Source organism: Chlamydotis macqueenii, chromosome 5 (assembly GCF_036417535.1).
Source record: "Chlamydotis macqueenii isolate bChlMac1 chromosome 5, bChlMac1.mat, whole genome shotgun sequence".
NCBI lineage: Eukaryota > Metazoa > Chordata > Aves > Otidiformes > Otididae > Chlamydotis > Chlamydotis macqueenii.
The window spans coordinates 55,177,075-55,199,563 of record NC_141560.1 but is presented as its reverse complement, the minus strand read 5'-3'; the positions used below and the strand labels follow the sequence as shown (position 1 = coordinate 55,199,563).

At 37.1% G+C, this 22,489-nt stretch overlaps 1 protein-coding gene across 1 annotated transcript in view; it reads left to right on the top strand.

Moving 5' to 3' along the window:
- The window catches only part of OTOG (otogelin), a 113,742-nt gene that overhangs the window by 49,623 nt on the left and 41,630 nt on the right, over positions 1 to 22,489 (top strand). Inside the window, exons 24-32 of the mRNA XM_086748576.1 lie at positions 6,268 to 6,375; positions 10,587 to 10,725; positions 10,984 to 11,118; positions 12,917 to 13,063; positions 13,688 to 13,807; positions 14,630 to 14,746; positions 16,201 to 16,357; positions 17,396 to 17,422; positions 20,229 to 20,396. Of these exons, the coding sequence (XP_086604702.1) occupies positions 6,268 to 6,375; positions 10,587 to 10,725; positions 10,984 to 11,118; positions 12,917 to 13,063; positions 13,688 to 13,807; positions 14,630 to 14,746; positions 16,201 to 16,357; positions 17,396 to 17,422; positions 20,229 to 20,396 (1,118 nt within the window). The remainder of the gene's footprint in view (positions 1 to 6,267; positions 6,376 to 10,586; positions 10,726 to 10,983; positions 11,119 to 12,916; positions 13,064 to 13,687; positions 13,808 to 14,629; positions 14,747 to 16,200; positions 16,358 to 17,395; positions 17,423 to 20,228; positions 20,397 to 22,489) is intronic.

Sequence of the window (22,489 nt, the reverse complement as noted above, 5' to 3'; positions counted from 1 at the left end):
TGTCAAGAAAAAGTCACTTTTCTGAACAAACTTACTTGTGTTTTCTGACTTCCCCTGTTGGCATTATTTTACCCTTGTCTGCAACATGAGTTGGATTTGACTGCTCTATATGTAATACGGCCTACAGTATAAAAACCTGTGCTGTATATACAATGCATATAGTTTTTTTCAACTGACAGTTGAAGGTTAACTGGAATTTGGGTGCCTACTGGGTACTCTTATTTGGGTGTGTCTTGGAATTTATTAACCGTATCACTGCAGCAGGGAGGCCACAATCACGTTGCAAATAATTAATTTTGACTAGTTCAGCAATATTTTAGAGCAGCTTCCCTGCTACTCTTGTGTGATCTAGTAGTAGTGGTGAAGGATTCGTGTCATTCTTGGGGCTGCAAGAACAAATCAAACTCTCTACTACAGTGCCAAGAATCCTTGGAAGGGATTTGCAGATGTTCCCTGTGTTGTCCTAGGAGGCCGGCAGAAATGAAAAAGTCCTGAGTTATAGTCACTAAGGCATTGTGGACATTTGTGGGACCAGGTTTTGGTGCTAGTGTTTCAATATCCATCCCAGTTTCTCTCTATAAAGTGTGGTGTGGAGTTACATGGCCTTTCCAGACTGGACACAACATTCTCTGGTGTGGTAGAGACTCCACCTCTACACATGAATGTTATCATCTGTAGCAGAGAATACTCTTTTTTGTGCTGAACCTGGACGATACTAAATTGGAGACAGTTTACCCTAGTAAGAATTTTAGATGTGTTTCTTTTTTCATTACTTGTTGCTTTCGTAAAATAGAGCTATGAAAAGGTAGTAAATGGAAAGCTGTAATATCCTGTAATTGTAGTGACACTTCGTAACTAAGAAAGGAATATCATGCCAGCTTTTTACTCCAAAAATTTCTAAATTATTACTGTATTCCTGAGGTGATGTGTGATTTCAAATAACATGTAAGGAGCTTAACCACATTCTTGAAAGGTTTATTAAAAAAAACCACATCACTTTCTAATTTGCACAAAGAAAACAATGAATTTTGTCATCTTATAAAGGTGCCTGTGGACAAACAAACATAGTAATGGGGGAAGGATGCAATTCAGTTTCAAATATTTTTAGAAAACTAACTTCAATTAGAAGTAATTACATTGATGATGTCATGTCTTAAAATATGTCTCCTTAGATGAATTTAAAGTCCTGTCCTTTTGGTATGTATTAGTGTCCTTTTCAAAATACCTACTGCTCCTCAATTTTAAGAAGTAAAGCTCAGAATTTATTATTATTAGCATGAAAATAAAAGTAATGTTCTGTTCACACCTTTCATCTGAATGACCTTATCACTGCTATCATGCTAAGTATTTTTAGTCTTTTCTTTTGTATAGTTTAGTTAGAGTTTTAGAGAGATCTCTCAGAACGATCTAATGTTTTCCGGGTAAAAAAAGGGTTACCTCCTGTGGGGATACCATCATGGCTACGTGCCCTACTCAGGAAATACAATTCTATTACAAAGACTGCATGAACATTTGTGTATTTGGGTGCTTCAGGAACTGATACTTATCCACACTGGATTTCAAGCTGATTTCTATTTCTGATGGCGATAAAATTACACTGTACTAAAGGTATTGGATTGGAGTTAATTTCCAAAGAGTAAATGTAAATCCGTTGCAGTGCCATAACAATACAACCAGTCGTTTTCTACTCTGGAGACTTGCCGCTTTCTTTGGTGTATTTCAGTGTTCCTTCTTTCCTCTTGCAGTACTTCCAAAACCTTCTTGGTCTCCTACTTTCTAGTTTACACTAGCTGCAAACAACATTTTTTTTTTTTCCCCTGTATTCATCTTCAATTCACAGTAAAACCTCACCAGTATCATTCAGATTCTTGAGCACCTTTCTGTATTACCTTCTGTTTTTCCACTGGTTTTAAAGAAGATAATCATTGAGCTTTCTGTCATTTGGTTTGAAAAGAAGACTTCTGTTACATTTGGAGTTACTTTCTGAAATTCTTTTATTACAAAAATGGGTTATCTGTTTGCACTTGTTCATTAAATCAGAAAAATTGCATACTAAAATGCCATTAGTGTGTAGTTATAGAGTATTTCACTACTTGTGGTTTTCTTTGAAAGGAGTTGAGAATATTGAATTAGTCAAGCCGTCTTACTTGGCTGAAGATGTCCCTGGTCCTTGCGGGGGGGTTGGACTAGATAACCTTTAAAGGTCCCTTCTAACACAAACTATTCTGTGATTGATTCTGTGATCTCTTTTGGTTTTGTTTTGCTTAATTTTTAACTCCACTACAATTCAAGCATTTAAATGATCTGACTGTAAAAAGCTGATGATATTATTTACTGGCAATGATGAGGAGGTCTGCTGAGCTCTGGTTGAATCATCTTCCATGTTGAACACTGTTTTTGGTATAAAACTGTTAGTCGCCTGGCATATAAGTTATCTTCTTTTACTACAAATTGAGAATTCAGAGACCAGGAATATACTTTGACATATATCTGCAAGTACACATTAATTCCCTGAAAGCATAGTTAATTAAAAATACATATTCGTTCCCCAAGTGTATGATTCTTTCAGAAGAATCTGTCGATAGATATGGGAGAGCTGCTATTGTCCTCTTGGCCATTCACAAGCAGCAATTTTTTTGTTATCTTGCCTTGCCATGGAATCCTGCCTTACATAATTTTTAACACTGAATTGCACCCACAGTATTCTTGAAGAAAATGGCACTATTTGAGGGCATGTAGACAGAGTTTTTAATCCATTGTGCCTCATTAAAAACATTTGAACTTTGAAAAAATTGAGTCGTATACCTGAAGTAACATTGGTAGAGAGGAGATATGGCTGAGATGACACAGAAGGGTATCAAACGTCACACCAATACAGTGATAGTCCAGATACTTCTTGTGAAGTAGGCAGGGACAAAGTACAAATCTCAGCCTTCCTTTCCCTCAGTCTTGCTTTCAGATATGTGCTGCTTGATGGTGGTGCACTGTGTACCTCTTCCTTATGCAGCTGAGAGAGCTATGGGTGGTCTCTGAGATGACCCGCACCTTTTAGTCCTGGTGGGACCGTGAGCAGGGTATGAGAGACACCTGCCTTGAACTCTCTTATTTTGTCTGACAGTCTTCAATCCCTGCCCTCTTCTGGGTGTTCCTTCCCTACAACACAAACTAAAAAATAAAACATCTGTGGGGAAAAAAATGTACTCATGTTCTTTCAGACACTGTTCTTAATTCCCCTCGTATTTTTCTACTTAGAATGAGAGATGTCAAGATAGAGTCTGTCTCTAGCTTTGCTCCGATGTTGTGGCAGAACCTGTACCTGGGTTTTATGCAGCTCTGAGTATTACACTTGTTACTTGTGAGATGATTTTACCCTCTTCTCTCCACAACAGTCAGTAGAAGGTGTGTGGAGGCAGGAGCATTTTTTTTGTTCAAGGTGACTTCAGAGGAGGCACAGGAATGGATGAGCCAGATTTTCAGAGGCCTCTGTGGAGAAGGTTGTAGAATATGGGAATCTAGATGAACCACTGTCCTTCCACTTCTTTCTTTTAGTTTTCATTTTTCTCTTCTAGCTTTGGTGTTCAAGTTGCTACTACCATTTCTATGAATTCTCTCATTTTAGGACTCATTGTTTATCACCAGTAGGATGCTGACGGTAGAGCTGAATGCAGGGGGGTTTCCCAGTACAGGTTGAGAATTGCAGGTGCCTGACTGTATCTCAGCTGAAGTCTCAAAATCAGCTGTTACACAGAAGGATACAGCAAGGATACTGAAAACCCTTTAAGCATTCTGCAAAATGCCTAGTGCTTGACTAATTTACGTAATATTTCTTTATAATAAACTATTGTGGGGAAGAAGAATAGATGGACTGTAGAAAGCTCCCCAAACAAGTAAGAGAACAATAAGCAGGAGTACAGTAACTCTCCCTGTCTAGGCAGTGAGTGAGCTACAGTGAAGCCATTAGCTGCTACAGTAATGTTCTCAACATCTGTTGTTTTTTAAAGAATTGTTTATCTTGTTTTCTGGTTAGGGAAGTCATGGGGAGTGGTGGAATTCTGGTGTTAGAAACATTACTTGATGCTTATTTCATTCTTTTTACTCCCTTAAACTCTATCATAGACTTTTGTAGGAAGATTTGTTGTTGGGGCAAAAGTGTTCATAGCTGCATAGATCAGTTGGCAGTAGGCTGTTGGCTAAGGAAGGGCTAAGAGTCATGCATACACAACTTAGAATCATGGAATGGTTAGGGTTGGAAGGGATCATCAAAGGCTATCTAGTCCAACCCCCCTGCAAGGAGCAGGGACATCCCCGACTAGATCGGGTTGCTCAGAGCCTCATCCAGCCTGGCCTTAAACGTTTCCAGGGATGGGAACTTGTTGAAAACTGGTTTGATGGATACTGCAAGAGTGTTATTTTTCAGTATTCTGGTCCAGATCTGTGGGCTTTCCAGTAGGAAAGAAGTGTTTGTTGTCTCACAGGAGACGTTGTTTCTAATGATGCCTTTGCCAAGAGTATTTACATGTTCATGTGTGTGTGAATGAACAAAGCTATAGACAATAATGAGATAGTAATGAAACTGGACATTCAGCATGGTGAAGTGTGATAGCTATCATTGTATCTTTGCCATTCATTGTAGGTTGGACAGTAAGTATAGGTGTCAAGAAAAGCGTCTGATACTTCAAAGGGGGGCTGTGCAAGGTCTCTCTGTAGGGTATTTGTGGTGAATTCTTAGATCATTGAAATCTATCCTTTTGCTTGGCTTTACAAGAGAGAAAGCTGTTATCACTTGTTTTAGGCAGGGTAATAATGTGAGGATAAAACTGCATTTAATGTTATCTTGTCAGTGTGATGCTCTTTGTGTCTGAATGTGCCCTGTTCAGTTCTGAGCAGCTTTAAACCAGTGGGAATTTCAGTCTCACAGTTGATTGTCTTCAAGTGACACAATACTTGAAAGAAGTATGGCTTACAAAAAACACTTCACATACTCTGCGGGAAAATGACAGTTTTTCAGTTGAATGGAAGAGGAGTTTTTATGATGTCTGCACATTCCCATTAAGAAGAGCTACAAAGCTGTAAATTTCCATCTGATAAATTACACACTGAAGAAAAGTCTAACTCATAGAACACAAAATAACAGTTTATTAATATAAGTAAATAAAGTGTTCCATGATAAATGCAATGATGAGACCTTTTCTTTTGGATATCAGGGAAACAAAACAGTGTCATCACCCTGTTTGTAACATGCATACCTCATACCTATAATCTCTTGTCCATGGTGTTTTGTCCAAATTACAGTGCTAAGCATCAGAAACACTAAATCTATTTTCTTCAGAAAACTGTTAGGAACACAGAAAAACCTGTATAAAATGTGTATTACTACAGAGAGGTACGGAAATTGGAAAAGAAAAGATTATCAGCCCAACGGCACCATTTTAAGAGACTGTTTATTTCACAATACAAATAGATTTCAAAACTTAGTATTTAGAAACAGAGATAATTGTACATTGTATGATGCCTGTAAGAAATCCTTTTACTCTGTAGCTAGCTTGTTAGTTGCTCCAGTTTCTTATGTTGTATCGGACAGGATCCTGTATAGGAACAGATACAGAACACAAAACAAGTTGGAGCTACAACAGTCAGAATGAAAGATACTGCTTTAGTTTATCAAGAGTTTACGTTTCACAATTTTCATTTGGCAGATTGATTTTTTTTTATTGAAGGTGGTGTTCTGTCTGTTATTGGACCTTTAGGTCCTATACTGACGTCTGTTTGCCTGTCCAATAGCATTACAATATTTTTAAAAAATGAATGAGTCTTTGGAAGAAATACAGCTTTCCTGAGCTCAGTGAAAATATAGCTTGTTAAATAAAATAATTCAATATTTATGGTATATTTCCTGAGATTTATTTGTAGAATCTCTTTGAGTTATCCATGTAACTCTTAGTATTTCAGTTTTTCTGAGACCTGGAAATCCGGCCAGTGTCCTTTGTCTCATTAGCAACAACTCATAACATCAATGTATTTATCATCATTCTTCACATATGAAGTCCAAACCACATCGACTACTGAGAGGAAAATTAGCTCCATCCCTGCCAAAACCAGGACACTGGGCAAGAACCCCCCTATTCTTTCTGTGTTAATGGAATCTTCTCCACAATTTTTTTGACTTTTCAGTTTTTATCTATTCCTCTAGAATTTGTGATGATATCTGTTACCTAGATACTAGATATACTTCTGCTGAATTAATATTTTTCATTCTTTTTTTGATAGTCATGTTAAACATGGGGATGTGTGCTTGGAAGCAGATGAATGTCCATGTTCATGGAAAGGAAAGGAATATTTTCCAGGTGATAAAGTAATTTCTTCCTGTCATACATGGTAAGTAGAGATCTATTTAGATGATTATTTGGTTTTAGTTGTTTATTTATGGGTTGATTGTTCCTTCATGTTTCTTAATCATAAATTTCACATCAGATTCTGGTAAATCATCTACTGTAATTTTGTATTTATGCTTGTTGAAAGAGCTATTAAAATGACTTTTTTTTTAGGATCTGTTACTTCAAGGAACTTTTACATAACAAAATGCCAGCTATTTGGGAATTTTTTTTTTTTTTTTTAAAGCTTGATTTAGAAAAGTCATTGTTTTGATTATCAAGGTAATCTAAATTAATATTCCTTGGCCAGTGTTCCTGAAGTACAGGTAAAATCCTTCAAATATTACACCTAAGTGACATTTGTTAAAGCTTTTTACTTACAATTTCACATTTAGCATGGAGTCTGAGCAGTCTGAGAACCCAAAACATAACTCTATGGCTGTATGTATATGCCCACTAAGATGATAAATTAAGAAGAGTACTAAGCAACATCATTTACTGAGCATAGTAAACAGATAAATTAATTGCTAATTTTGTGTGTGTCGATAACTGATGAAGTAATTTGCTTTTAAAGGAAGTGTTTCAATAGACAAGGATTGGTAGGATCACTCAAATATATGCAGAAACCTATTCCTTTTACTACCCAGGACTGTAAATGCAGCACGTACTCTATAGCTGTGTTACCCTGCAAAGTTTCCTTGAGCATTCTTAGTAGAACATGGTACATTACCATTTCAATAAGCTTAACAAGAGCTAAGATGTAAAAATATACCACATCTGTGTGATCCTGAAACAATTTTTTTTTCCTAATGGTCCCCTCCTGTTTTCTTCTTTGACCACTGTGGAGTATTGCAAGCTGGCAGTAAGCAGCACTGTTTGTCTTACCAAAGCCTCAGAAAAATCAGCTTCTACTGTTAAGCATCAGGATACTATGGTAGTGGTGTTACCTCCAGCTTTTCAGCAGAGCAGTTCCTTCCTTTTGTCCCCTTCTTTTAGCTTGCCAGGAACATTTAACTGGTGTCACCTGGTAAACTACTGCTCCTGGCCTGCACAGCTCAGTATAGCCTAGCATGGTGAAGGCTTGTCCAGTCAGCACTAATCACTGCCTTGTCTGGATGTTATTGGCCCCTCCAGCCTTGCGCTGACTGCCTACCTCTGCCTCTTGTCAGGTCCTCAGTATCTGCTCTAGAAGATATTTGTAGCCCTTTGGTCGACTGGTGAAGCGACTTACAAGCCATCTCCACTGGGCAGGCAGGTAAAGCGACCCGGGTTATTCACCCCCTTATTTCCAAAGGCCTCTCCAGTTGGACCTGGTGTGGGATTGCTTGCATCAGAAAGAACTATTATATCCCATTTAATCTGTATGGGACTTCACCAAAGGCAGCAGCAGTGCAGGCAGAAAGACACTGGATATTTAGCCTTCTCTCTTTTTTTTTTTCTGAGGCCAGGCCCATTAATTCATGTACAGATCCTTAAGGCTGTTGTGACTTTTCAAGTCTTCTATGTCCAGAAGCAAAGACAGATTAAGTGATAGTGGTTTTTTGGCAATCAATTGTCAACTGACAGAAGGAAAGTCTACAACAAGCTCTGCTTGACACAAAGTGTAGAAGTTCCTCGAGATTGCTGGGTGTGTATGGAGGAGTGTATTTGATATGTCAAGGGAACTGTGCATTTTTGCTCATGCAAAGCATGAGAATACTCCTGTGCAAACAAATCCACTTGGGCACTCATAGCAGTTATAATGACTTCAGTGTTATTTAGTGCACAGAAGTAGTGTGTGTTGATACTAAATGCCATCTTATTCATATCTGATGTAATGTTAGCAACATAACTATTAATCTGATTTGTCTATTGAACAATAAAATTGTAAATAAAATAGTTTATTGAATTGACAAAACTAACAGCAGAGTTTCGGTAACTTTCAGCCCAAGCTCAGGGGACTGGCTAAACTGTAGTTCCAGGTTTCCCAGGTTTGGTTTCAGTGCAACTGAAATTGTTAGTATGTGCTGGTGAGATTAAACACAAAAGGTTATTACACTAACTGAGGGCATGAGAGTAGCATTTTAGCGCCATGTTGTGGAAGGTAAGATGGGTGGTGCAGTTAGCTGTGCTGGTTTGCTGTCATACATTGAGACCATTGAGTGAATGCTGGTAAGTCTCTGTGGGATGTTGAATTTGGCCTTCTGTGTTCTTAGGCAAATACTTCTTGGAAATACTGTTTTTAAAAAGCTAGTCAGCATTTGGAAGGTGCTAGTAGCTCTGCTTTTCCAAACAGGACTCTAGATTTCTGATAAGAAGATGTTAGTTTACTTAGTAGGAAACAAGACTGGTGCAGAGGACTTTGAAGGGACTGTGTACCTCTTAAGCCCTTCCTTCTGGCTGTAAATGTGTTAAGATTCCTGAAAAAGAAAGTATGCAAAAGAGTTCCCTACTCCTTAAAGGTTAAGAAATATTGCTGCACGAGCCCTTAACAGATCAGCATGTGGAGGAGGTTTTGAATATGCCAAGAGTAAAACTAAAACCTGATGTCTCACAAAGAACATGAGAAGCAGCACTTAGTCTTTCAATACAAATATAATTTCTTCTTTTTGCCTCTCTACACTGGCTTGAGTAGGTTCCTGCCTTAGGTACAGCTTTGAGATGACTAGAGTTAGCTGGATGAGTCCTACTGCCATCTACTTGTGCTTTGGTACAGTGAACACTTTTCATATGTTGTACATTTGACTTATTTTAGCCATGTGCTTAGTGTATTTATAGACGTAGTTATACAAAACACAAGCAGTGGGCCACATCAGTGATGGGATAAGCAGATTCTTGGAAAATCTAGAAAATGACTCCAGGTTGGTGTAAGTTACATGGTAAGGGAACAGAAGGAAACATCGTACTACTAGTAATTGGAGCTGCCTAGATTTTCTGAGTAATTGTTGCTCTTTTGAAAACAATGGTGTTCTGATTCTGTCATATGTGATAGCAATATGAACAGAAGAGGAAACGTTATACTGACAAAAGACTTGATATTGCTTGGTGCTTCAAATTTACGAGATGCCAAATATTAGTGATTTATGAAGTACTTCTCTAAGTCAAATTAATGCTTTAGTTGTAAAATGTAAGGCATTCATTTAATCAGGAAATTCAAAGTTCACTATTTTTGAAAATAAACCTAGATATGTGCCAAAATTGTATCACATGCTTTATTTATTTTAACCTATATTTATAAAATATATCTGTAGTGAAGCTATACGAGGGCATCAATTCTACTGTCTTTATTGAGGGAAGTTTTTAAAAGTGTTCGGGTGACTTAAAAATATTAAAAAAATAACATTTTTAAAATGACTTGTGGATGCAGGAAATAAAATTTATCCTTTATTTATAAATCTTATGCCATTTCTGATTGCAAGAGGGTGATGCAGAAAGAGACATAGTACCAAGTGCTGCAAAGCCTCACTGTTATGCAAGTACAAGACAAAGGGAACTCAGAAAGGTCTGAACAGGTCCTGTCCTGAAAAGGTCACCTAGTGTATGTGTGATGAAAGCATTTTGATGCTTAAGGTGGCCATAGGTAGAACTTGAACTATTCCAGAAGCCTCTAAACTGTTAGGCTAGGGTTTAGGGATGATAATACCTAGACATATGAAAAAAAAAAAACCAAACAACTCAAAATGCCCAACAGATCAAAACACAGTTCTTTAAGGAACCTAAGCACGAAAATAGTGCTATAGAAATTTTTCCTTTGCACTTCTGTGAAATTCTTGTTCAAGCAGAGAGTGAATAAAGACTGTAGTAATAGGACATATCGTTTGTTGTTTCCAAGATTCAGGTCATGTAGAAATAAATGTTCTGTGAGAAGCTGAAAAAGAAAGCTTTATTCTAATGGCACATTATTGATGTGAGTTACTAGAGAATGAATCGTATTACTTCTGGTGGCATTTTTTGTTTTCTTATTTCAACAAAAGAAATACCCTTTTGGTATCTATATATCCTGGAACCTACGAATTCTAACAGGAAGAAACACAGATTCTATGAGTTCAATATGTGCATTTTTTTTTCCAGAGAATCAGTTTATATATGCTGCTTCTAGTTAACATTTCAAAATGCTTCCATCCACAGTTGTCATACTTGCATGGCTTCTGTTTTTTAGCTTCTAGTGCAAAAGCTGTAATAATTTTTGTCTGTGGTTACAGTTGATATTACCATTATTGGTTATACGTTTTGCAGCATTTGCCAGCATGGATCATTTCAATGCACCTTCCATCCTTGCCCTTCAATGTGTACTGCATATGGGGATCGGCATTACAGAACATTTGATGGACTAACATTTGACTTTGTTGGAACTTGTAAGGTTTACCTAGTTAAGGTGAGACTTTTTTGTGAAGCCTCTGTAAAACTGAATTTTAAAACTACCTCTTAAAATCTACCCTTCTGCTTGTTTCCTGTCTGCACATTTTAGAGTCCTACATAATGGGTTTTTTTAGCTTTAATGTTACTTAGACTTTGAATCATACATAACATAATAATTATATACTCAGGTTTCTGCTAACTGAACTCTGTTACAATATACATAGTATTTATATTGGTATATTTTAAAGTGGCCGTTTCTTTTCTTTTTCTTCAGGGTACTTCTTCAACCAGTCTTTCTGTTATTATAGAGAATATTAACTGCTTTAATACTGGAATCATTTGCAGAAAAAATATTCTCATTAATGTTGGAAAATCTTTTTTAATATTTGATGATGAAACTGGAAATCCAGTAAGTTTCAATCTTTAACATTGATGAAAAAGATAGCATATGTACTTCTCTGTGTGTTTTTTTTCATTTTGTTAGCAAAAACTTACTGTGCCACTGAAGTAGCAGAGGTGTAAATATCTTTACCATGAATGCTGATCCCATCTGGATTGTTCAATGGAAACCTTAAAATATTGTCTATATTTGACAAAAATATTGGATGACATAATTGTAGTTCTTTTTTTTTTTAGACTTAATTCCTGTTTAATGTCTTAGGAAAAATCCAGATATTTTGAAGTCAGTGGGAATTTTGCTATTAATTCCATTAGAACTAAGAGTTTAGTCTGGTCTGATGTGTATAGAGGAATATTCCTATACAGTTGTAAAAATTAAATTGCAGTCTCTGGTATGTCCTCCACAGCCTGAATTTAATTTTTGTTTTGGCCAAACTGCAAACTCTATTGCTATAAATACATAATATTTTTAGTAATTTTAGTATAAATAGTACTATTTCCAATTTATAGACTGAGTATGCAAAGGACCTTGTGTCTCTTTGTATGAGATGTTGTGTGATTAAACCAGACATAGAACCATAGAATCATAGAATGGTTAGAGTTGGAAGGGATCCTCAAAGGTCATCTAGTCCAACCCCCCTGCAAGGAGCAGGGACATGCCTGACTAGATCAGGTTGCTCAGAGCCTCATCCAGCCTGGCCTTGAATGTTTCCAGGGATGGGGCCTCCACCACCTTTCTGGGCAACCTGTTCCAGTGTTCTACAACTCACATTGTAAAAAATTTTTTCCTAATTTCTAATCTAAATCTACCTCCCGCTATTTTAAAACCATTACCCCTCGTCCTATCGCAACAGGCCCTGCTGAACAGCCTCTCCCCATCTTTCTTGTAGGCCCCCTTGAGGTACTGGAAGACCGCTATCAGGTCTCCCCGGAGCCTCCTCTTCTCCAGGCTGATCAGCCCCAACTCTCTCAGCCTGTCCTCATAGGAGAGGTGCTCCAGCTCTCTTATCATCTTCGTCGCCCTCCTCTGGACCTTCTCCAGCTGGTCCATGTCCTTCTTATGCTGGGGGCTCCAGAGCTGGACACAGTACTCCAGGTGGGGTCTCACCAGGGCAGAGTAAAGGAGCAGAATCACCTCCCTCGACCTGCTGGCCATGCTCCTCTTGATGCAGCCCAGGATGCGGTTGGCCTTCTAGGCCGCAAGCGAGCGTTGCTGGCTCATGTTGAGTTTCTCGTCCACCAGCACTCCCAAGTCCTTCTCCTCAGGGCTACTCTCGATCTGTTCTCCGCCCATGGACATCTTAGTCCATGCTACAAATAATTTGGTATCTGATTGTTATTGAATGGAGAGAAGAATGCTTTATGTAAATAAGATGGCCATCTCTTGACGTAATTAGACAATTCCTTATTTCAAGAAGGTGCTCCATGCATCTGTATACCTGTTCATATTCAAAACCAGCATATGGCTAAGACCTTCTGAATGCAATGATGTATAACTAATTGAAAATGATAACCAGGAACCTTAAGACTACCCTTTTACCTCTCAGATGAACAATTAACATTTTAATCTTCACTCCAGTAGCTGTTACCCATCCTGTAAATTTGATATAAAATCAACTTTTAAAATAGGAAAATCATAAAAATACAACACAATTCACAATCAAAATCCAGACTGCCCTCTGTCAGTTTTTGGACTTCTGTCTGAGAACAATGTTGTTCATTTTATGTAAGTGTTTAATTTCCTGTGAAGTGAACATTTTGTGAAGACATTGCTTACATTATAAGCTGCCTTCTTTTATTTTGAACAGAGCTTATCTAGTTACATAGACAAACTACAAAAAATACAGTTATGGAAAGCTGGGTTTTTCACTATTGTTCATTTTCCTGATGAGCACATCACCATTCTTTGGGATCAGAGAACAACAGTTCATGTACAGATGGGTCATCAGTGGCAGGTAAGTGAAAGTCGTCACTCTTGTTACCATTTATTTGAGGTATTTATGTAAGTCTTATGAAGTAAGACATGTTCAGAGAATAGACAATGTCTAAGAAATCATGTGGGAAGTCAGTGGCAGAGTCAAGGAGTGAACCAATAAATTACCTTGTCAATTAAAATACTCATTCTCATTTACAGTTTTTTTGTTTTGTTTGTTTGCTATTTACTATCTGACTTCTATAATAACAGAAACAAATATCCTTGAGGCAATATTCTCCTTTGGTACTCATTCCTTATGTGACTGGAGCAGGTGTTAATTTGCTGAAGCATAAAAAAGCACATAGCCAGCAAACAGGTCACTTCTCTGAACAAAAGATCAACTCCTTTCTCAAAGGCTTGGAGATACTTAGTTGAAAGGGAGTAATATTGATGTTGTCAAAATAAAATGTTTTTCGTAGCTTTATTATCACAAAGAGCTGAAGTGTTTTGGCTGAAATTTAGCTGTAAAGTCTCAAATCCTGACAAACTTATAATGAAGCAACTGAAGACAGGAACTTAAGAAGCAAGTTTTGGAAATGGCTGTGGCTGGTAGTGTTTTGTATCATGTAAGAATATGGTTTTATATATCTCTCTTTTTCCCCAGGGTGAATTGACTGGATTATGTGGAAATTTTGATTTGAAGACAGTAAATGAATTGAGGACTCCAGATAATTTTGAATTAACCAACTCACAAGAGTTTGGAAACAGCTGGACAGCTGTAGAGGTACATAGTAAAAAGAATGTGTTTGCTACTAGATTTTTTTGTTGTTACATGATGTAATTTATCATAAATTCATTCCTGGAAGTATCAATCAGGCAGCAATGCAAATGGCAATAGCAGTGGTTCTTACAGATACCATAATCCATTAAGGAGAAGAAAATAATCACCTTTTTCCTACACAGCACTGTAGTGTAGAGAAAAATACTGTACAGTATTGTGAATCTACAAGTGTTTTTGAAGACATTGTTTCAACATTGTTCATTTTTTTACATAGTGGAAGATTTGTGGGTTCACTTTAAACTGTGTTGTTAGTTTAGCTGATCTTTTGTAGATGGGAAATATTTAACTCTGAAACCATAGAAATGGAGAGAAAAAATGCTGTAAAGTTCAAAATTGAACTTTTTAAATGCACTGTGCCTAATGGTGTTCATAGAAGTGTTTCTTCCTAGTAGTTAAAGGATCTGATTTCTGACACTTCTCATGTATATTGTCCAAGTGAACTTTGTTATTTATGTAAGCTAGACTACTCAGGTGTAAGGACTGCAGATTGGGACTGCATGGCAGCTCTGTTTAGACCTATATGTATGTATGTGTTTTTCTGCTGCTTTCAGACAAATTAAAAATTTATTCAGATTGTGTACTTTTCTGCAAATTAACATCTAGTTTTGATTTCATATCTTAGTCTGGCTTTAGTTTCATAAGTGATGGATTTGTTTTGTGTTTTACATCTCTTTTTCTAAAAAACAATAAAACTATGTTTTGCAAGTTCAGACACAAAGTAGTTATGAAACAAGTTTCCCACCTTTATTTTGCATTCTGGCTAAGTGTGTTGACAGCTCCGACATTCGAAATCCATGCAGTTTGAATCCCCTGAGAGAGCCATTTGCCAAGAAGGAATGTGGAATACTCTTAAGTGAAGCATTTGAAGCTTGCCATCCAGTGGTGAGTTGTGGTCATATATAGAAAGATGTGCAAGTGAACCTATCACTAGAGAGAAACTTTACTCTTCAACTCATATCCCTTTAAATCTTCATCTTGTCTTCCATAACATAATAATTTTGACTAGCGTAGCGAAAGAGAACAGAAAGAAAGTCTAACCCATACCTATTCTGATTCTAAAATGTGAATGTTTAACTGAACCTGTTATAAGGCCTGTCTGCACTTAGCTGACCTAGACAGTAAGCCGCTTGGGCACCAATGTAGTGTTCTACAATATAAGTAGTCCTATTAGTCCCTCTTGTAAATAATGCAGATAAAATTATATCCAATTTGTGTTATCTTTTTTTTTTTTCATCTCAAGCACTATTTGCATAAGTGTAACCACTTGCTTTATTTTGCTCAAATGTGTTATGTAGCACGCACATTTTTCAAGCATATTTAAATAAATTGACAGTTAGGCAATATCAGATGTGAAGAACTCATTCCTAGAAAAAAATGGATATATCTTCTCACTTGGGCAGCCACCTAAGGAAATAAATGAGCCATACAACACGTTCTGACAGTCAACTGTCTCAGGTTCAGTTGGAGAATGAGAGAGGACTAATTCCTAGAGCTAGATCTTATATGGAAAATGACATATCCAGGGATAATCAGATATTGAGACTCTATGCGTGGCTTAAAGAGTGTAAGTGTCAGAATGGTCCGTAGGGAGAAAGGAGATTTCATATGAAAGACAACCAGGAATCTTGCAGGGTTGCTTTGTATGTTATTTTGGAAGAAAGCGGAAGGTGATGTTAAAGTTGTGTTACTATGACATTGGTTTAGTCCACTGTATAACGTAGGTACCAGTTAAGTTCCTCATAAGTGTGTAAGTATTACTCAAGTGTAGATCCGTGTAGAATGTGTAACAATTCAATAAGCAAATTAGCATTGACACTTTTCACTGAAATTTTGTCACTTAAGATAAGACTTAAAAATAATCTAATGGAAAAAATCACAAATTCACCTGTGAAAATGTCTAATGAATCATTCTCATATGAAGAGTTTTCCATCTACTTTATTATTTCTTATATTTTAAGTATATCTAACTTTCTTACAGTTTTGAGAGTTATTGATTTGTAATCAGTTTGGAGAGAGTCTCTGATTTAATAAGCTTCTTTGTAGTTTATTATGGTTTAAATATTACAAAACCATACAAAACACAAGCTCACATCAATGTCTTACTGTTCATGTTCTTAGTGGGTCATTGATTTAATTGTGTTTCTAAGTACTGTACAAGATTTTATGATGTGTTCTAATAAACTGTTTTTCTTGTGTTTCAGGAAACATTTAAATTAAAATCTTTAATACTTTGAAGTCTTACGTACTAAATTTTGAAAGAATCATAGCTTTGTATTGAGATGATTGTTGCTGATGTCTATATGAATATTTTTGATAAGTGATATTTGTATTTCCAGATTGATGTCACCTGGTATTACTCAAACTGCTTGGCAGATACGTGTGGTTGTAACCAAGGAGGTGACTGTGAGTGTTTCTGTACAAGTGTGTCAGCATATGCCCATCAGTGCTGTCAGCATGGAGTTGCTGTAGACTGGAGGTCCCCTAGAGTGTGTCGTAAGTTTACTTCAGTAGCATTGCCAGTGGCTGCCACTGTCTGCATTCATGAGACCCAGACCTGAAAAATCAATCACATCAAGTTGCCTAGGGCCGTGATTGACTTGTTAAGCCATACTGGTAGGAAGATGAGTGGGTGCCTCTCACTGCCCTCCATGTTCATTTTGATCTAGCTGGATTACATGCTTCTTTCCGTATTTGTGGGTGGTACTCTTCTGCTTTTAATTCCTTGTCCTATGATGTGAAAGTAAAAGTCATGGGAAGTCTATATTAGGATACGGCATGCATCCCTCAGACCAAAGTTACAAAGTTAACAGCTCAAGTAATTTCCATCTTCAGGCGGACTTCGCTTCTTTACAGGGTGTAGGAAACATAGCTGCCTTACTGCTGCCCCCAGAGCAAGTGTGAAATATAAAGGTCTTCTGAAGAAAAACAAGTAGGTTTTTAAGCAGGAGTTTGTCATTACCTTAGTATCCCTATTCAACAATGCTTAGAAGTTGTAAAAATAATCTAAGACCTTTTTCTATGGCACCGAGTGCAAATGCCTAACAGGAGAGAGTAATTTCCTCAGAGATGTGATTAAAAAGGGCAAGATAGAAAGATGAAAGGAAATAAGCATTTTTCTGACTTTGCAGTTGCACAGAGAGAGTATGTAGCTTCATTGAAGTTAAACAGCAAATTTGCCATAGAGTGAGAGGTTTACTCTTAATTTTTGATAGAAGTAGTGCATGTGTTTTAATGCGAGCATGGAAAGACAGCAAAGCTTAGTCTTCACCACTAGAGGTCACAAAAGGACAGCCGTAGGTATCTAAGGTTACTATTTCCTGCTAGAAAACAATATTTTATTTAAATCAGTGTAATTTAAATTTGTATTTTATTTAAAGCAGTAAAGTATTTGGCAATATTTTTAAAATTAAATGTTTGTGTATGATCTAACTTGGCTAAGCATTTGGCTTACCTCTTAATCATAAAGAGTGATAGAAAACCTGTTTATCTGCAGAATCCTACAACTGCATTTGTTTTCTTTTTATTTTTTAGCTTATGATTGTGAATATTTCAACAAAGGTAAGTCCTAAAGGAGCTGATAAAATGTCAATAGAATCTTTGGTTTCTTTGTATAAGTCTTAATACTTTGTATAAAAATAATTGTGTTAATGAAAACAGTTGCAAATGATATATTATTAAAATAGCCAAGATTCGGTTTTACTGGTTTATTTTGCTTTTTCAAAGGCTTCTAATTTCATAATATTTTTTTATTCCTGTGCCTTTCCTGAGAGTATGCATTTAACTAATTTTCTTTGCATTTATGGATCATGATTAAACCATGAAATCGTTAAGTAATTAATAGACTATTTATCCCAGTAGTACTAGTGGCACTATTTGCTTAAGGGATACAGCTGTTCAAAACTGATACCCACTGGGTCTGTTCAACCGACCCTGATCTCCTGTGCAGCCTCCAGAGGGAGCCAGCGATTAAGATATGTCAGCTTTTTGTGCCCAGATGGGGAATAACTCTGTTAAGATGTGTCTCACCTAGCTTTAAGTTTGTGAGCGACAAGCATTGCTGCTGCATTCAACTGGCTCTCAGAGAGAGGTGCAAAACTTATGCAAGGTGCTCGAGTAAACCTTCAATCTGCGCTGGCTGCTTTACTGCTGCATTAACACTGGAATCTAGATTCAGACTATTTTAAAGTTATATTGCAAGTGTCTGCATAGTTAGACGTGGTATACATACGAGCACTGATGTGAGGAGTGGTCAGGACTCCTGCTATTTATTCTGTAACTCTTTTTATCAAGCTCATGTGGGAGCCTATCTATCCAAATGGTTTGTGATATTTTGGTCATCTGTTAGACTCCGTATTGCAGTAGCTCACCCTTAGAAAGATCTCAGAGGCGGACTGAGTTTAAATTAGAAGAGACTTGTGCAGTGTGCTAGGCCCAAACAATATAGCCAAGAAATTTACATTTTCTGATACACTGACTGCTGAAAAGATATTGAGTGGGTTCAAATTGCTAATGCAGTGGAATTTTGTCTAAATCACTATTTAAGCCTTTAAAATTGTTTAAATAAAGACCAGTTGAATATAAGACATGATTGCAGTTTTATATTTCCTTTTTGTTTTGTTTTATAAATGAAATACAATCTGATACTACATGATCTTATTGCTGCTGTAACAGATTGAGAGTGCATTGCGTCTAACATCTGTAACAGTAGCGAGGTGATAGCTGATAACCTGTACTTTTAAAGTGTGTTATTCATTTTACTTGTTACTGAATTCTTCCTGTCAGAAATCAGTTGAAGTAGTGGAGAGCTATTCCTGTGACCAGCTTGTAATAAACATGGTTGTCATATACTTCTCATTTTTTGTTTTTCTACTGTTTGCTAATCCGGCTCATCAGTATTCAACGCAGGATGTTTCAGAGCTGCCAGTGGGGAAAAAATAATCTCTATGCTGAAGATTTTCTTTTCTTCTCAAATATAGTAGCATTCCACGGAATTACTTAGTTTTGGAGACAAGAAGGTTAAGAAACTGTCTTAGACCAGAGAGAGGTTTTCTCTATGTAACTTTGTCATGAATCTAGAGTGAAGTAATTCCAGTCCTACTGGAAGCTGGAGCAGAAGCCTTTTGTCTTTGGTAAGGGGAAATTCTCAGCTGGTAGCTGTGGTTTCTCAAGTTTTAGATGGGCCCGAGATATGAGACTTAAATGTAGAATAACATTTCCAGAACACTAGATGTTTTAAATAGTTTTTAAAAAGTTTTTCAACCCCCTGCACTGAAGGGAACCAGGTGTCACTGCACATGTTTACCTAGGTATGGGCTTTTGTCCTAACTGACCATCAGTTTATGCCGTTGGAATCTGAAACTCTGGTTGTAGTGCAGCCTCTTTAGCATTTCAAAACTCTTAATAAATTTTAAGATTAGGGAGAACAAGAATATAAGGACAGGCTGCAAATTGCAGTCCAAACTTAGAACCTGTTGAAACATATTGTAAGGGTCTGTGGTATTAGCTGCAGCTATCAGCTGAGAAGTTCTGGGACACTTCTACCTTAGAGGTATGCCTACTGTGTCCTAGTTTGTAGTTGAAATGGTAATGAGGTTAATTGCTCAGGTGTGGTCTAAAATGCTTGGTTTTAACAGAGAAGCTAACAAAAATAATTTCAAATAACATCTAAAAATAAACTTTAAAATACTTTTCTACAGTGAAATTGGAACTGAGAGGTGTGACATTGTGGATTTGTGAAATGATAACTGCACATGCTTTGCCTTTTTTACTTATAGGTAAAATATAACTGTTCCTTTGTTTATGATACCGATTTCTTCCTGCCTCGCTTTCTAGTGGTTACATTTGTATCTACCTGGTTCAAGGAGTTCTTCAATACTTGATGACAACAAACTTTTATTCCCTGCAAAACGCTTCACACTTTGGACACTAATAAAATAGATTTTAAAGAATAGTAAGAAGTGTATAATCAGTTCAACCATACAAATAGACAATTTAGAGGGATCCCAGAGTGGTCTGTAGAACACTGTTTACTTCTAAATCAAATAACTGAGGAATCAGCTAACTTTAATAAAATGACTATGAAACCAAAGTGGATAAGAGAGAGGAAAAGGAGAAGCTAATAATAAATCTTGAAAATTGAAACTAAGTATTTTGGACAGTTTTCAGAACAGGTGTTTCCTAAAAGAGTTTGGCTTTGTTTCATTTGTCATTATAGTTTAGTGCATGGCACCTAGAGCTATTTTCAGAGCAGAGAGATGTGTTTTTATTTATGTACTGTATCATAATATTTAGAGCGCAAGCCTTTGTGACACTTGACATGAAAGGTAATTCCGATTTTTTTTTTTTTTTTTTCTTCCCTCAACAGCTCTAGGAAAGGGCCCATACAAACTGGTCAGCTATTTGAATGAAGAATTTGTGATGGCAGTGAAACTGGTGGATGGTGGTGTTTTCCTAGTGAGAGAAGAAGATACTATTCCTGGATATGCAGTGAGCTTTATGCTGACTTCAGGACTTTATAAACCCAAAGCACATGGTAAATTCACTGTAACCTAGAGACTTAAATAATGCAGAGCAAATTCTGCCCTTGAATATGAGCCTACATTTAAGAATAGACCTGGGTCAAAAAATGGACTGGAACAGGTTGCCCAGAGAGGTGGTGGATGCCCTATCCCTGGAAACCTTCAAGGCCAGGTTGGATGAGGCTCTGAGCAACCTGATCTGGTTGCAGATGTCCCTGCTCCTTGCAGGAGGGTTGGACTAGATGACCTTTAAAGGTCTCTTCCAACCCTAACCATTCTATGATTCTATGAAAAACTCTTTTCTTTATCTGTCAGCTGATTGTGCACCTTAATGTTGCCTGCCAAAATTTTCGTTTGGTAGGTTTTAATCAGATGATCATAGCTTTACAAACAGATACTTCTAGTTGAAAAGCAACTGCCCCCTGTCCTGCCTCAACCTTCAGAAGTGACAAACCAGCCTAGTGCTCTAGATATGTGCTGAGTTCTCTACCTTTCCTCTGGCAGAACTGGGATGTGGGAAAAAATGGGAGAGAAATGATACAAGAAAAGTACTCCCTAATTAACTCACTTTGCCGTCATTGCTCATTGTCTGCCCACTTGTTCGGAGATGCCCATTGGCACTAACCTGGGCTGTGCAAGGGTGTATACTGCAAATTTGTTTCCTTCAGGTTCCAACTTAAGTTTCCACTGAAGGAATGTGTTGCAAATTCAGCAGATGAAAGAAGTCTTGGACAGCTTCAGAAAGGTAGAGAAAGCTTACAGGAATGTAATTAGCATTTTGTGACATTGATTAAATGCTAGAGTTGTCTGCATACACAGTTTTGATGTCCACAGAGCACTTGAGTCTCAGTACAGTTTTACTGCTCAGAGTCTCCTGATCAGCTCTTTGGACAGCCTGGAGGTAGCTGTCTTTGTGTAATCAAAGAAGGGATACGGGTCAGTTGAAAAAATGACAAACATTTGATTAGTAATACTGCTGTGTGTAGAACTGACACAAAAACTCATGTAACAGAATATCCAGAGCCAGATTTCTTTCATTATTCATAGTTTGAGACACTTGTACATTGCGTTCAATTTAGGTTTGGAAAGGGAAGGTCAGTCCTACTGTTCTATTCCCATATGAAAATCTCCTGCTCAGAATTTAACCTGCCAAATGGAATTTGTGCTTTATAGTCCAGTTTGAGCGAATGGCATTTCATCGTTGGCCATGGAGTTTATATAATCAATATGATATTTTTCATGTCCATGTCTTTATTTATATATCTGCATTCATTGTTCTTTGGTACCTCAGAACCAAGGTTGGTTGCCTCTGGTTGATGGGTTTCATTAGTTTCAGACAACTCATAGGCAATGGAAAGTTTCGAGGATTGATGTACTGATTGGCTATATGACAGGTATATTATAAATCACACTGACTGTCCATTGTTACTTATCAAATAGCAACTTGCTACAGACAGTTAATAAAAAGATATTCACAAGTGCCACTATGTTTTTCAGATTGATTGAATTTTTTATGCTCAGAAATTTATGCTAAAAGTTGGTCTTCCAGAAGTGTTATATCAGAATGCGATAGTATATCTTTTTAATAGAGATCATTTGTTTTCTCTGCATTCTTTTTTTCAAGAAATGCTACCCAGGCCTGGAGGGTTAGTTGATTTTACAGTAGTTTAATGGCTGTTTTCAAGAGAATAGTAGAGTATACAGCAAAGTAGAATGAAGTAATTCTGTGAGCAACAGATGCCCGTAACAGGCTCAAGATCTGCCACTCTGCAGTTGGTTGTACAGAGGCTTGCTTAAAGTCAACAGTCCTGTTTTCAGGGTAAGGTATCATGTGGGTACATTTGCCAGAAAACAGACTTTGCTGCTAACATTGTTAGGGGAAGGGCCTGCGAGCTGACTGCTTAGAAATCAAGACATAAAGCAGTGAGCTGAATGAGAAATACATTTTTGTAATTTATCTTTAATGGAAGGCTGAGCTCTTAAGCTATATATTCCTGATGGCAAACGTGACTTGTAAACCTAATTAGTTGAAGTTTAATTTTTTATTAAATAAATGGCTTAGTGAAGGCTGTAAACTGAATTTCTGTTTGACTGTGGAGCGATATGC